Source organism: Sciurus vulgaris, assembly GCF_902686455.1.
Source record: "Sciurus vulgaris genome assembly, chromosome: X".
In the NCBI taxonomy this organism is placed as follows: Eukaryota; Metazoa; Chordata; class Mammalia; order Rodentia; family Sciuridae; genus Sciurus; species Sciurus vulgaris.
Window position 1 is genome coordinate 31889236 of NC_136471.1, and position 15339 is coordinate 31904574.

The 15339-nt window shown below is 36.2% G+C and overlaps 1 protein-coding gene across 2 annotated transcripts in view; it reads left to right on the top strand.

Moving 5' to 3' along the window:
• Positions 1–5075, top strand: part of CUL4B (cullin 4B) — a 47383-nt gene extending 42308 nt beyond the window's left edge. For both annotated transcript variants that reach the window (XM_079123386.1, XM_079123385.1), the window contains one exon: positions 3025–5075. In XM_079123386.1, coding sequence (XP_078979512.1) covers positions 3025–3120 — 96 coding nt within the window. In that variant the 3' untranslated portion in view covers positions 3121–5075. The remainder of the gene's footprint in view (positions 1–3024) is intronic.
• Positions 5076–15339: the final 10264 nt, after the last annotated feature.

Here is a 15339-nt window from a genome sequence, read left to right on the forward strand (position 1 = left end):
GACCTTGCTGAGCTTGTTTCTTCTTACAAAATGGAAATAATAATTGTACTTACCCCTAGGATTATTGTGAGGTTTAAAGGAGATCGTGAATATAAAAAAATTAAACTTAGCATTGGATTTGGCACATAAGCACTCAATAGCTATTAATTCTAATAAGGTAGGCCTTTTCTCTTCTCCAAACCTGATATTACCTCATTACCACACTCTTACCCTCATGCTTTGCCTAATAGTCATTTCACCTGCAGCCATAGATAGATCGATCACTGCTAGGAAAGTAAGAGTGTCATGGTGTGGCAAAAGTCTAGGTACCTCATCATCATTAACAGAAAAATCTCTTGATTTTTCAAACCTTGGGATTACTATATGGAATTTTGACTACCCTCTCTATCTTTTTTTTAAGCTTTATTTTATTTTATTTTTGTGTGTGTGTGTGTGTGTGTGTGGTGCTAAGGATCAAACCCAGTGCCTCACACATGCTAGGCAAGCACTCTGCCCCTGAGCCACACCCTAGTCCCCTACCCTCTCTTTTCTTTCTCCCCTCCTTTGTTTTGTTCTGTTTTTGAAAGTTTTTTCATTTTGTTTTTGTTTTGATAGTAGTAGGGATTGAACCCAAGGCCTCATGCATACTAGGCAATCACTCTACCATTGAGTTATATCCCTAGCCCTTGTTTTGTTTGTGAGACAGGGTCTCACTGTGTTGCCCAAACTGAACTTGAACTTCTGGGCCCAGGGGATTCTCCTGCCTCAGTCTCCTGAGTAGCTGGGGCTATAGGTGTGAGGTACCACGTGTGGCTTTTCTCCTCTTTATCCAGTGTTTATTTTACATATTCTGAAAATCTTATCAGCAAGATTATAAAGTCAACCCTCCACATCTGTGGGTTCTGCATCTGTGGATTCAACCAACTACAGTTTGAAAATATTTTTTGTTTCTTTTTTTAGTTTGTTTGTTTTTATTTTTGGTACCAGGGATTGAACCCAGGGGCACTTAACCACTGAGCCACATCCCCAGCCCTTTTTATTTTTTATTTTAAAACGGGGTCTTGCTAAGTTGCTTAGGGCCTCCCTGAGATGCTGAGGATGACCTTGAACTTAAGATCCTCCTGCCTCAGCCTCTGAGCTACTGGGATTACAGGTGTGTGCTGCTGCACCTGACTTGAAAAATATTCTTTAAAAAATTACATTAGCTGGGGGCTGGGGAGATAGCTCAGTCGGTAGAGTGCTTGCCATGCAAGCACGAGGCCCTGTGTTTGATCCCCAGCACCGCAAAAAAAAAAAAAAAAAAAAAAATTACATTAGCTGCTACAATGGTACATGCCTATAGTCTAGCTTTAGGAGGCTGAGATGGGAGGATCCCTTGAGGCCAGCCTGGGTAATACAATAAGGCCCCCATCTCTAAAATAAGTGAAATTGTATCTGTACTGAACATAAACAGATTTCTTCTTGTCATTATTCTCTAAACAATACATGAACTGTATAGTGTAACAACTATTGGCATAGCATTTGCATTGTATTAGGTACTGCAGATAATCTAGAGATGATCTTTAAAATATACAGGAGCTTAGTGTGGTGTTACATACCTGTAATCTCAGCAGCTCAGGAGACTGAGGCAAGAGGATGGTAAGTTCAGGGCCAGCCACAATAATTTAGCTCAAAATAGAAATAAAAAGGGCTGGGGATATAGCTCAATGGTAGAGCACCACTGGGTTCATTCTCCAGTACCACACATATGTATACACACACACACACACACACACACACACACACACACACAAACGAGGTTGTGCATAGGTTAATGCAAATACTGCAGCATTTTTTTAATATATAAAAGATTTGAGCATTGGCAGATTTTGGTGTTTGGGAGTCCCAGAACCAATCCCCTGCACATGATGAGGGAGAACTTAGTATTCTTTTTATAGACTGTATATACAAGACAGTACAATTTTGCCATCTAAGAGCTATGTATAGTCAGTCATGAACACAAGCTATATGAACTTTCTTGATAATATTTCTGTTCTTACAGTGCTGGAAATTAAACCCAAGGACACTTTACCATTGAGCTAAATCTTAGCCCTTTTTTATTTTGAGACAGAGTCTTGTGAAGTTCTTAGGCCTAACTAAGTTGCTGAGGCTGGCTTTGAACTTGCCATCCTCCTGCCTCATCCTCCCGAGTTGCTGGGATATGGGCATATGCCACTGCACCCAGCTTTCTTGATTTTTAAACCACAAGTTAAGAGTCTAATGAATTGGAACAAATAAAAAAATTATCAAAAAATAAAAATAAAAACCCAAAGATTCTTAAATCCTAATCAGATATTGGAATTAATAAATTAATTATATTAAACCTGAAATTCACATGTGAATGATGATACATCATTTATTGAGCCATTTGATGTGGTGTTTTTAAAATATTGATTTCCCCTGTCCCCTAATTTAATTTTATAAAAATGATACCTAACTTGAGACCTGGTTTTTTGTCCAAAGTAAAGGTGTATTTATATTTTCAAATTATATTGGTTAAAGCTAAGTAGTAGTTTTTTTTTTTTTTTTTTTTTTGCGGTGCTGGGGATTGAACCCAGGGCCTTGTGCTTATGAGGCAAGCACTCTACCAACTGAGCTATATCCCCAGCCCAGTAGTATTGTTTTTATAAACTCTAATGTGTTCCTCATGTGAAGTTATAAGAAGTTTGGTTTTATATTTAATTGTGCAGAGGATAGCTGCTTTGGGGAAGATCTCTAATACAGAAAAGTGATGGAAAGTATTGTATAGTGATATGGGCATGATTGTATAATGGAAGGGCTGGAGATGTAACTTAATAGTAAAGTGCCCCATCAGGGTTCAGTCCCCAGTAGGTTGCCCCCCCCCACCAAATAAAAATATTAAGGGATTTATGTAAATAAAAACATTAAGAAATTGAATATATGAAATCTGTTATCCACAATAGTTCTCTTTTTAATGGGGTGTTGGTAAGTGGACTTTTGCTAATGATTATTAGCTTTGCATTGAAAATTTGCCTTCTCTTACAGCCTGCTGATCTTAAGAAGAGAATAGAATCCTTAATTGACCGGGACTACATGGAAAGAGATAAAGAAAACCCAAACCAGTACAACTATATTGCATAGAATGTTGGCCTTGGTGTCATATGCAGTAGACAGTGGATAAACTAACTTGTTGATCCTATATCATTTGACTTCTTTTATACTACCGATGACCAAATGAAGCATTGTAATGGAAATAGTTGAGTGGACTTTTTCTCAGTGGTTAACATGCCCATTTTAAAGAGTAATACTTAACTTTAAGAAGAATGTTGTTGAACTCTTTGCATGTTATTTAGTATGATGTGCAGAAAATTCTTAAGAAAGTACCTGGTCTTCGTGATTCCTCTTTGGAACTGGGGAAGAGGTCCTTATGGCTATTAAAAAGGGGGGGTTCTTATACACCATTATGAAGCAAAAAGTTTATTTGCTTAAATTGTCATTTAAAGATACTTAAACTGCATGCAAACTTTATTTACTGTACAGAGTTCTGGATGTATTTATCAAATAGAAAAACCACCCTGGACTTGGTTGTTCACCTGTTTTGTGATTTCCCTTGAAAAGAAAAATAAGTTGTCATAGCTATTGATATTTTACTAGGTAATGTTCTGTTACACTGAAGGGGATGTTTTTTAAAAAAAAAAAAGCTTATTTGGAAACAAGTTTTCAAGTAGGGTAACAGTTGCTTACATAGTATCTTGTATATTCACATCCTAAGATTTTCCAATTATGAGTATGGGATGTGTATATATGACTTAGCCCCCAGAGTTTACTGTGCTGATTAACAGGTACTTATAAAGTAGCTAAAATTAAAAGATTGCTGATCAGTTGTATTAGAGGAACATCAGAGGAAAGAAAAATCCAACTCTTCATATTAAAATGCATACAATATGAAAATTGCAAAAGAGACCAAAATCATCATGTTTTGTAAATTATTACAGGAGTGAAAATTCATCAACTTGATTTAGACTTTAAATATTTTTTGGGGCAGTTCTGTCTTTAACTTGGACCAATTGTAGATCATTACAGGCTTCCTAGGATTTAGCATTCCAATTTTCTCTACCAAAGTGTGTGGTTTTTTTTTTTTTTTCTTTTCTTTTTTTTTTTTTTAAGCATCCCAATTCTTCTCTTTGATGAATGAGCCTTTTAACCCTTTTTTCTAATTTCTTAAAACCCTAGATATAAAGGTCTTCCCTCATTTTCCCCACACAACCTCTATTTGGGAATTTCAAGTTCTGTATTCCTTTCAGAATTGCTTGAAGTTGTGCGTTCTCATAGCCACTGGATACCCTTTCCAGGGAATGTCCCAAGACTGTTCACACATAGAAAATAAGTATTGTTCTTCAATTGATAATGTGAGTAGAAGGCTTCTAATCAGTGGGATTTTGTTTTGCCTTCTCATTTGTTTTTCCTTGAAGGGAATTGATCATGGAAGATGCAGAAAGTTTTGGTTTAATTTTTTAAAAATTAGAACTACTTTAATGCTTTTTACAACAGCATATTTCCTTGCCTGTTTGGAGCCATTAGGAAAAAAAGCCTAGTTCCTAACCTTCAGTTGAGGAGACATGGGACTCTTCTGTCTACTATTGATTATTTTATTGAGTTCTCAAAGACCTGTGGCCAGCTATATATATATTTTTAAAAATTGCCTCTTTTCTCTCTAATTGCGTCAACTTGCACACTGTTGTCTAACTGCATATAGCGTTTTAGAATTCCTAATTCTTTTTGAGCAGCCATTGCCTATATTTTCTCAGCTCCTCCCTTGTTTCCACACAGGAGCTCATCTGACAAGGAAATGTGACTATTTAGTTTGCCCTCTCTCCATACTGGACCGTCTACATCAGTGTTCTCACTCATCCATGATGGTCTCTGAGATGTGCAGGCCATTACACCAGACTCACTAGTTACTCTTGAGCAATTTTTAGATAGAGTTGGTCCTATTAGGAGGAGACTCTTGATGTCACCTTCAGTATCTTTGAAAGTGGGTCCCTTCCTTGAAGTTCTTAATTCTTCAAAAACTTGATGCTGTTTCAGCTGAAAAATGAGCAAGACTATTGAAAATTAAGGGGAGTTAAGAAACTAAAAAAGTAATTGCAGACTACATTGAATAATTGTGACTTTCAGTTGTTCTGTATCAGTTGAATTTTTGTGCTCTTTTCCCTGTGTACGTGGTGGTTCTATTTTTCTCCAATAAAACTTTTATTTAAAAAAGTTTCTGGGGAAGATCTTTAAAATTCGAATATTGTAAGAAAGTTGTAAAACCACAAGACTTAAAATATTCCTAATAGTTTCCTTTAATGAATTCACATTTTTCAATTTTATCATTTTCAGATTTCTCTTTTCTGTTTTTGTGGCAGTTTTGAGAATGCTGAGGGACTGTCAGGGAGGGTATAGTAAGAGTAAAATGCTGAAAAATTTTCAAGGTAGGTAATTATTCTTAAATACCATTTTAGAAAAATCAAATACAAGTATAAATATTGTTTCATTTCAGTCCTCACAGTCAAGTATTTTCATGAAGTCAATATGAAACTAATCTAGAATTGAGAGGATAATATTTTACTTATGGTACTTGGTCTACCTTTTCTGTTAATTTTATGTTCTGGGTCAGTGCTGTCACAGTACGATGTTCCTCAAAGTTTCTCAAACACAGTTCCTGAGTCTGATAACTGGTCTTAACACAATGCATTTGTCATATTCTTGAAATCCATACTCTGTATGGGTATAGTTCAGGAAATCAAGTTTTTCTAGTTTTTCTATTTAGGCATCTGTCTTATCTATCTATCTGTATCGAAAGGTTGGATAAGCTTATTTTTTAAAATTAATATCTGTAAATTCTTTTCTTAATGGACACAATATTTTATTTATTTTTTTATGTGGTGCTGAGGATTGAACCCAGTGCCTCACGCATGCTAGGCAAGCACTCAACCACTGAGCCACAACACCAGGCCCTCTGTAAATTCTTTTAGTTAACTTTTTGTTTTAATTACTACTCTGTTTAATACTGCAAATGAAAGGAACATATTTTGTTTTCTTATTTACATAAAATTGCCAAAACAAATTGAGTAGTGCCAATAGGAATTTATCTAATTAAGCTTTATAAAATGGTGTTTTTGCTAATGCTCCACTAATATAACACTTGCTTTATATTTGAATAATGAACAGGTTCAGAGCTAACACTGTTCGTTTATTTTTCTTTTCCCCCTTGATTTTAGAGTATTTCTTTTGAATGGATACATCGTAGACTTTAAATATCCTTGATAGAAGTTATGTGTAGCATAGTTTTTAAAAAAAGACCTAATTGTTCTTTTGTAGAGCCTTTTTTGGATACGGAATATGTGAATGTGCTGCATTCAACACATTAGAACTATTTAATAGTTTAAGATCCTTCTCATTTTTCCTTTAATTTTTGTAATAAAATCTTTCAAAGCTTTTTTTTTTTTCTTTTGGTGTTACTGGGGATTTAACCCAGGGGTTCAATGCCACTGAGCTACACCTCCAGCCCTTTTATAAATTCTGAGAGAGGGTTTCCCTAAATTGCTGAAGCTGGCTTTAAACTTGGAATCCTCTTGCGTCAGCCTCCTGAGTTGCATGTGCCACCATGCCTAACAAAAACTTTAATTTTTTTTTATCATGGTAAAGTACACATAACAAAATTTACCATTCTAATTATTTTTATTTTTTCATTCTAATCATTTTAAAGGATACAGTTCAGACATTTAATGAATTAACAATATTGTGTAACCATCACCATTAAGAAGTTTCAGAACATGTTCATCAACCCAAAAGGAAACGCAGTACTCATTAAGCATTCACTCCCCATTCCTCCTTTACCCATCCTCTGGAAACCACAAATCTGCTTTCTGTCTCTGAATTTTCCTATTTTGAATATTTCATATCAATGGAATCATGACCTTTTGTGTTTGATTTCTTTTAGCATGTTTTCTAGGTTCATCCATGGCAAAGTATGTATTCTACTTAATTCCTTTTTATGGTGGAAAATATATACCGTATTTACCCAATCAGTTGTTAGACATTTTGGATTGTTTCCACCTCTTGGCTGTTTTGAATAGTGCTGCTGCAAAGATTTGTGTACAACTATTTGTTTGAATCCTTGTTTTAAAATCATTTGGGAATATAATCCAGAGACAGATTGCCAGGTTGCATGGTAATTCTGTGCTTAACTTGCTGAGAAACCACTGAACTTTTCCACTGCAGCTGTACCAATTTACACTCCCACCAGCAGTCTACAAAGGTTCCAGTTTCTCCACATTCTCGTCAACTCTTGGTGTTTTGTAGTTTATTTTTATTATAGCCATCCTAATGGGTAAGAAGGAGTAGTTCATTGGGGTTTTGAATTTCATTTCCTTAACAGCTATTGATGTTGAGTTCTTGTCATGTGCTTATAAACTGTTTGTACATCTTCTTTGGAAATGTCTGCACATCCTTCAACCATTTTTTAAATAGGTTGTCTTTGTTATTGAATTGTAAGAATTCTTTATATATTCAGGTACTGGACCTTTAGCTGATAGAATGATTTGCTAATATTATCCTCAGTTACAGAAGTTCTCTTTGTCGCTCAACTTGGCAGTGTCCATTGGACAAAAGCTTTCAATTTTAACAAAGTTCAGTTAGTCTATTTTTCTTTTGTCACTTGCGCTTTCAGTGTCATACTTAAACCATTGCCAAATCCGAGTTCATTTGATTTTTGCATTTTTACCATTTTCTTTTTATCTATATGTAATATCTTATTTGTTATAGGTACAGAAATAATTTTGCTGGCCAAGCACAGTGGCACTCACCTGTAATTCCAGCGACTTGGGAGGCTGAGACTAGAGGATCATGAGTTCAAAGCTAGCCTCAGCAACTTATTAGAAAGAAATAACAAAATATTTAGAATTAAGTATGTAAACAGTCTTCCAAACTTGTAGGATTGTGTATGAGTTGTGTGTTTTTGTTTTATTAATGCTGGGTTTCTAGGAGTTGTCCCTATATTACAGGAGGTTATTTTTCAGTCAGTGTTTGTTCAGAAGTTGTATTTAATATCCCTGTGCCCATGTTGTTTGCTTTTCCAGTCCCAGGGGTTAAACCCAGGGCTTTATGGATTCTAGGCAACTACTCTACCACTGAGCTACATCCCCAGTCCTTTTTTTAAAAAAATATTTTTTAGTTGTCGATGGACACAATGCCTTTATTTTATTTGTTTATTTTTATGTAGTGCAGAGGATCGAACCCAGTGCTTCACATGTGCAGGCAAGTGCTCTACCACTGAGTTACAACCCCAGCCCATCCCCAGCCCTTCTTAAAATTTTGTTTTGAGACAGGATCTCACTGAATTTCCCACACTGGCCTTGAACTTAAAGATCCTCCTGTGTCAGCCTCCCAGGTTGCTGTGATTACAGGCATGCTTAGTGGGCCTGCATGGGTTTTTACCTTTTGTTGAATCTGTGTGTGACTTGGGAGATACTTTCAAGTCTGCCCCATGTTGTCCTCTGATAAGTCTTGAGTAGATGCAGTTTACCATATACAAACAGGTTACCAGACCCTGAACTGTCTGCAGTCTCAGGAAGGTTCCCCCACCCTGCCAGGTATGGGAGATTGAACCCAGGGGCCTTACCCACTGAGCCACATCCCAAGCCCTTTTTTATTTTGTATTTTGAGGTAGGGTCAGGCTGAGTTGCTCAGGGCCCCCAGAAGTTGCTGAGACTGGCCTTGAACTTCTGATTCTCCTGTCTTTCAGCCTCCCAAGTTGCTGGGATTACAGGTGTGTGCCACCATACCAACCCAACTTTATTCTTTTATGTATGATATCCAGTTGTCCCTACATCATTTGTCAAAGAGACTTCTTTCCCCATTGAATTGTCTTGTCACTCTTGTTTACAGTTAATTGACTATAGCTGTGTAGGTTTATTTCTGGACTCTGAATTCTATTCCATTCATCTATATGGTGATCATTATGGTAGTACTGTTATTTTAATTGCTGTAACTTAATTTTAATATCGGATGTGTGTCTTCCAAATTTGCTGTTCTTAAGATTGTTTTAACTATTGAGACCTATACAATTCCATGTGAATTTTAGGATCAGCCTTTACTTTTAAAAAAAAAATATATCTATTTATTTTATTAATTTTTTGACAGTGATTTTTTTTAAAAAATTGTTTTCATACATGCATATAGGGTAATAATGTCTGTCTCACAATCTACCATCCTTCCCCTCCCCACCAACCTCACTGCTTCCCTCTGTACAATCCAAAGGTCCTTCATTCTTCCCTACCCACCCCCCACTGTGGATCATCATCCACTTGTCAGAGAAATCATTTGGCCTTTGGTTTTTTGGGATTGGCTTATTTCACTTAGCATGATATTCTCCAGCTCCATCCATTTACCTGCACATGCCATAATTTCACTCTTCTTTAAGGCTGAGTAATATTCCATTGTATATATGTGCCACATTTTCTTTATAGGATCAGCCTTTTCATTTCTGTTAAAAAAAAAGCCATTGTGATTTTAAAAGGGATTATGTTAAATCTATAGGTCATTTTGGAGAGTATTGCCTTTTTAATAGTAAGTCTTCTAATCCATGAACACAAGAAAACTTTCTATTTTTAGATCTTTTTAAAATTTTAGTAAAATTTCATACTTTTCAGTGTGTAAATCTTGTATCTCCCTAGTTAAATATACTCCTAAATATTTTACTCTAATGCTCTTATGAATGAAATTGTTTTCTGAATTTACTTTTCATGTTGTTCATTGCTAGCATATACAACCCTATACAATTGATTTTTGCATGTTGCTCTTGTATTTTGCTTTCTTTCTTTTCTTTTTTTTTTTTTGGTACCAGGGTTGCTTAACCATTGAGCCACATCCCCAACCCTATTTATTTTTTATTTTATTTTGAGACAGGGTCTTGTTGTGTAGAGCCTCATTAAGTTTGTTAATACTGACCTTAGGGCTGGGGATGTAGCTCAGTTGGTAGAGTGTTTGCCTCGCAAGCACAAGGCCCTGGGTTCAATCCCCAGTACCGCAAAAAAAAAAAAAAAAAAAAAAAAGACCTTAAACTTACAGTCCTCCTGCCTCAGCGTACCAAATCATTGGGATTACAAGCATGATCCACCCTGCCCAGTTATTAAGCATTTTTGCCAGATTTATAGTTCTAATATATTTTTTGTGTATTTTAAGGATTTCTATTTATAGCGTCTTTGCCATCTTTAAGTAAACAGTTTACTTCTTCCTTTACATTTTGGGTGCCTATTTCATACTCTTGCCTAGTGTCTCTGGCTGGAGCTTCTAATATAGTTTTGAATAGAAAAGGTTAAAGTATAGGCATAATTGTCTTGTTCTGATCTTAGGGGGAAACTCAACCTTTCACATTGAATATGATGTTAGCTGTGGGTGTTTTATAATGCCCTTTTAGGGTATTGAGGAAGTTTTCTTTCTTTCCTAGTTTTTTTAGTGTTTTTTAAAATCAAACAGTTTTGGATTTTATCAAATGCTTTTTGTCAATTAAGATGAGATGATCGTGTGGTTTTATGTGGTTTTCTCCTGTACTCTGTTAATGTGGTAAATTACATTGTTTTGCTTTCATATATTGAACCATTCTTGCATTCTTAGCATAAGTCCCACTTTATCGTGGTGTTTAATCTTTTTTTTTTTTTTTTTGGTGGTGCTGGGGATTGAACCCAGGCCCTTGTTCATGCAAGGCAAGCACTCTGCCAACTGAGCTCTATCTCCCCAGCCCCTCTTTAATCTTTTTGATACATTGTTGAATTTGGTTTGCTGGTATTTATTTTGCATGTTTATAAGGAATATTGATATGTAGAATTCTTGTGGTGTCTTCCAGTTTTGATATCAGGGTAATACTAGGGTCAAAATGAGTTACGCAGTGTTTCCTCCTCTTCTGTTTTTTTGGGAAGACTTTGAGAAAAATTAATGTTCATTCTTATTTAAATAGTAATAGAATTAACCAGTGAAGCCATCAGGTTCTGGGCTTTTCTTTAGGTGGAGGTTTTAATTACTGATTCAGTCTCTTGTAGGTCTATTCAGGTTTTTTTGTTTGTTTTGTTTTGTTTTGTTTTTGGTGGTACTGGGGATTGAATGTAGGGCAAGCACTCTACCAACTGAGCTATATCCCCAGCCCCAGGTTTTCTATTTCTTGAACCCAGTTTAGTAATATGTGTGCTTCTAGGAATTTGTCAGCTTCATCTTGGTCATCTCATTTGTACACTTGTTCATAGCCATCTTTTATAATTCTTTTTACTTCTTTAAGTCCAGTAGTAAGGTCCCACTTTCATTTCTAACTTTAGTAATTTGAGTCTGTACTCATTTCTTACTTTAGCTAAAGTTGTCAATTTTGCTCATTTCTTTCAAAGAATCAACTGTTGACTTTTTTCTTTTTTTCTGTTGTCTGCTTCATTTGTTATTGCTTACCTCTGCAGTGTTTGAGTTTAGTTTGCTCTTTTTGTTTATTTTGGTTTTTAAAGTATGAAGTTGGCTTATTGTTTAGAAAAAATTTTAGTATAGCATTCACAGCTATAAGTTTCTCTTTGAGCACTGCTTTTTGCTGCATTCCATGAGTTTTAGTATGTTGTTTTTGTTCATTCATCACAAAATATTTTTCTATTGTAATTTTTTGGCTCATTGATTGTTTAAGAAGTGTTTTTTGTTTGTTTGTACCCAGGAGTGCTTTATCACTGAACCACATCCACAGCCCACCCCCCTTTTTGAGACAGAATCTCACTAAATTTCTTAAGGCCTAGCAATTGCTGACGCTGGCCTCAAACTTGAAGTCCTCCTGCCTCAGCCTCCCAAATCCTTGGAATTAAAGGCATGTGCCACCACACCTAGCACGAGTAGAGTGCTTTGTATGTGTCTGCTAACGCAAGTAGGTGTACTGCTCAAGTTCTCTATTTCCTTATTCATGTTCTGTCTAGTTCTATCCATTATTGAAAGTGGGACATTGAAGTATTCAGCTGTCATTGAAGTTCTTCCAATTTTTGTTTCATTTATTTTGGGACTCTGGTAGATATGTGCATGTTTGATTGTTATACCTTCTCAATATTCCTTATGTCATGTAATAGTACATTTTTACTTAAAATCTCATTTTTCCTGATATTGGTGGAACCATCCTACTTGATTTGTTTACTGTTTGCATGCAGTATCTTTCTATCCTTTCTCTTTCAGCTTATTTTTGTGTTAGATTCTAAAGTGGGCCTCTCATGGATAGTCTGCCTCTTTCTTTTGAAATTGGAGAGTATTAACTATTTAAAATAAGTACCGATATGGAAGAACTTATGCCATTTTGCTATTTTATATATCTTTTTTGTTCCTCACCTTTATTTCTGCCTTCTGTTTTTTTAAATAAATGGGGCTTTTTTAATTTTGTTTTACTACTGTGCTTGATATACATGATATAATGGATACTGCAGTTTTACTCATACATTTGTTCTTAGGTTGAAATTGTAATTTAATGATCTTAAACATTCAGAGATGACATAACCTTATGTGACCAGCATATGTAGGATTCAAAGTTGTAGTTCTGCATCATATTTAATGCTGACAACTGAAGGCATTTCCATTTTTTAACTTTTCTTTTTTAACTAAACCAATAGCCTTTTTATTTAGCAAAGATTACCAAAGTCGTGTGAACTTGAAGCATTTGGGTTAGGTCCTCTATTTACTTTTATGTAAATAAAAGTTTTGCTTATGTTTTGCTTTAAGTCAACTAAATAGAGCCCATTTAAAAATTAATTTTGGGGGCTGGGGAGATAGCTCAGTCAGTAGAGTGCTTGCCCTGTAAGCACAAGGCCCTGGGTTCGATCCCCAGCACCCAAAAAAAAAATTAATTTTGGTAGTACCGACCCAGAAGTTTAAAAAAATCACATATAGGGCTGAGGATATAGCTCAGTTGGTAGAGTGCTTGCCTCGCATGCACAAGGCCCTGGGTTCAATCCCCAGCACCACAAAAAAAAAAAAAAAAAAAAGAAATCACATATATACAATATACATGCATAAAGGCAGATGCAGAGATCTGACTGCTTTAACTGTGTGTTAGGTACAGCAATACAAAACTCACTAGTTTGGGAAAGAATAACTGGATCTAAATTGTATTTTTTTGGCAGATGGAAGCTCACACAGCTGAAGATTTTTACCAATATTTGTAGGAAAGACAAGATGTTTCACTTACCCATTTTTCAAATACCCACCCCACCCCATGACTTCACCTGAGAATCTTATTTAAAAGAAAGAACCCTTAGGCTCTAAGAAAACTGGTAGCAAATTTACATCCCAAAGGCACAGGGGACCAATGAAAGGTTTTCTTGTAGGAGTGTGGGAGCATACTTTTCTATTATCAGGGATCAGTCTTATGGAGGCTGTGGACTAAACTTAAGGGGAGTGACCAAGGAGACCTAGCAGGTGACTGAGTGTCTCTAAAGCCCATCTGAGTGCATAAAATACCCAGTCTATTCCCATTGAAGCTTTTGTTTTCTTTTCAGCCTCAGGTAGTTGCTTTTAGAGGTGCCTGAATCTCTTCAGTTCAAGTGAGTGAGGAGCTGTAGTGGGAAGGAAAACTTTCTGCCAATGGTGGACAGGAGGGATAGAGGAGGCAGGGGTTTGGAAGGTTATATACCAGCAATTCAAAATAACTGACTCAAAAAAGATTGAAGGTGACAGGAGGAAAGAAGAGAAGCGATGGGAAGGAAGAGGTCTTAAGGGAGCCAGTTTGGGGAGATCTTAAGTTTCCTAAAGGAGCCAATGAAGTTTCAAGCTATTATATTAGCAAAATTGGGCTGACAAGTGAAGGGTTGGCAGAGCATGTAGTCTGCAGTGGTTCAAGGAAAGAGTTTCAGTTAACTGAGAGGTTCCCTCAGGAGGATTATGATTTAAGAAAGAACAGAGCTGGACGCAGTGGTGCACACCTGTATACCCAGTCACTGGGGAGGCTGAGGCAGGAGGATGGCAAGTTCAAAGCTAGCCTCAGCAACTTATCAAGACCCTATCTCAATAAAAAGTAAAGGGCTATAGAGATGTAGTTCAGTGGTAATGTGCTTCTGGATTCAATTGCCATTATCAAAAAAAGTACTTTTTGAACATTTGTCAGACAAATTTTTCATTAAGTACAAAGATATCTATTCCTTTGATTAGTGATTTGTTTAAATCATCATGTATGACTACATTGTGAAAGCATTTGAAAATGTAAGTCAGTGTCAGAAAATTCTTTTTTTTTTTTTTTTTTTTTTTGGTGCTCACACCCAGGGCCTCATGCGTGAGTGCTCTACCATTTGAGCTGCATCACCAGCCCCAGAAAATTTTTCATAAAGATTGTTAACATTATACTCAAAAGGCAACATGGAATTTGCTGGGGTTTTTGGGGGGAGTGGGTACTGGGAATTGAACCCAGGGGCCCTTAACCACTGAGCCACATCCCCATCCCTTTTTATGTTTTATTTTAAGACAGGGTCTCACTAAGTTGCTAAATTTGCTATGTTTTAAAAAGATAACAAGAGAAGGAAAGGCAAATTTACTTAGAATCAAAGCTGCAAAATGAAGGTGGTGTCTATCCTAAGAAATGAAGAGCAATTCAGGCTATGGAGCGCCATCTTTCAAAAGTGTGTTTCTGATTTCTCTTTGATTTAAAGAGTTCTGATTATATAGCAAAAAGTTACTGTAAACAATGTTCCTCTTTGTCTTTCAAAAATATTGCTATTTATAAAATGATTAGGAATCTCAAGTATTATATTAACATGGTTTGAAATTAGATAGAAACAGGTGAAATGTTTAAACCAAAGACATGAGTAGCATGAGCTTCTTGAGGCTCTTTAAATGTGTGGGTCCTGTGTTCGCCTTCTCACCCTACTGTCAAGTAGGAATTAGTATACAGAGGTTTGCTTCCTTCACAATTGAAGGGAATTGGAAAAGTTAATTGTTCCAGACCAGTATATGTAATTCCTACATCAAGCAGGTCAGTAGGTAACATTTTCCAAGAATGGGTGTTTGGGAATATCAGGTTTTAGTAGAGCACTAGAAGATTCTGTTCATTTAACTTTCAGTGTATTGCTCCAAAACAGGACATACAAATGTGGGGTATTTTTAGAAGAAAGGGGGTGGAAAGCAAGAATTAATGGTGGGGCTGGAGATGTAGCTCAGAGCACTTGTCTAGCATGCAGGAGGCCTTAAGGTTTTTTGGCTTTGTTTTGTTTTTGGTACCAGGGGTTCAACCCAGAGGCACTTTACCACTGAGCTAGTCCCTAGCTTTTTAAATTTTTTATTTTGAGACAAGAGTCTCCCTAAGTTGCTTAGGGCCTCACTTAG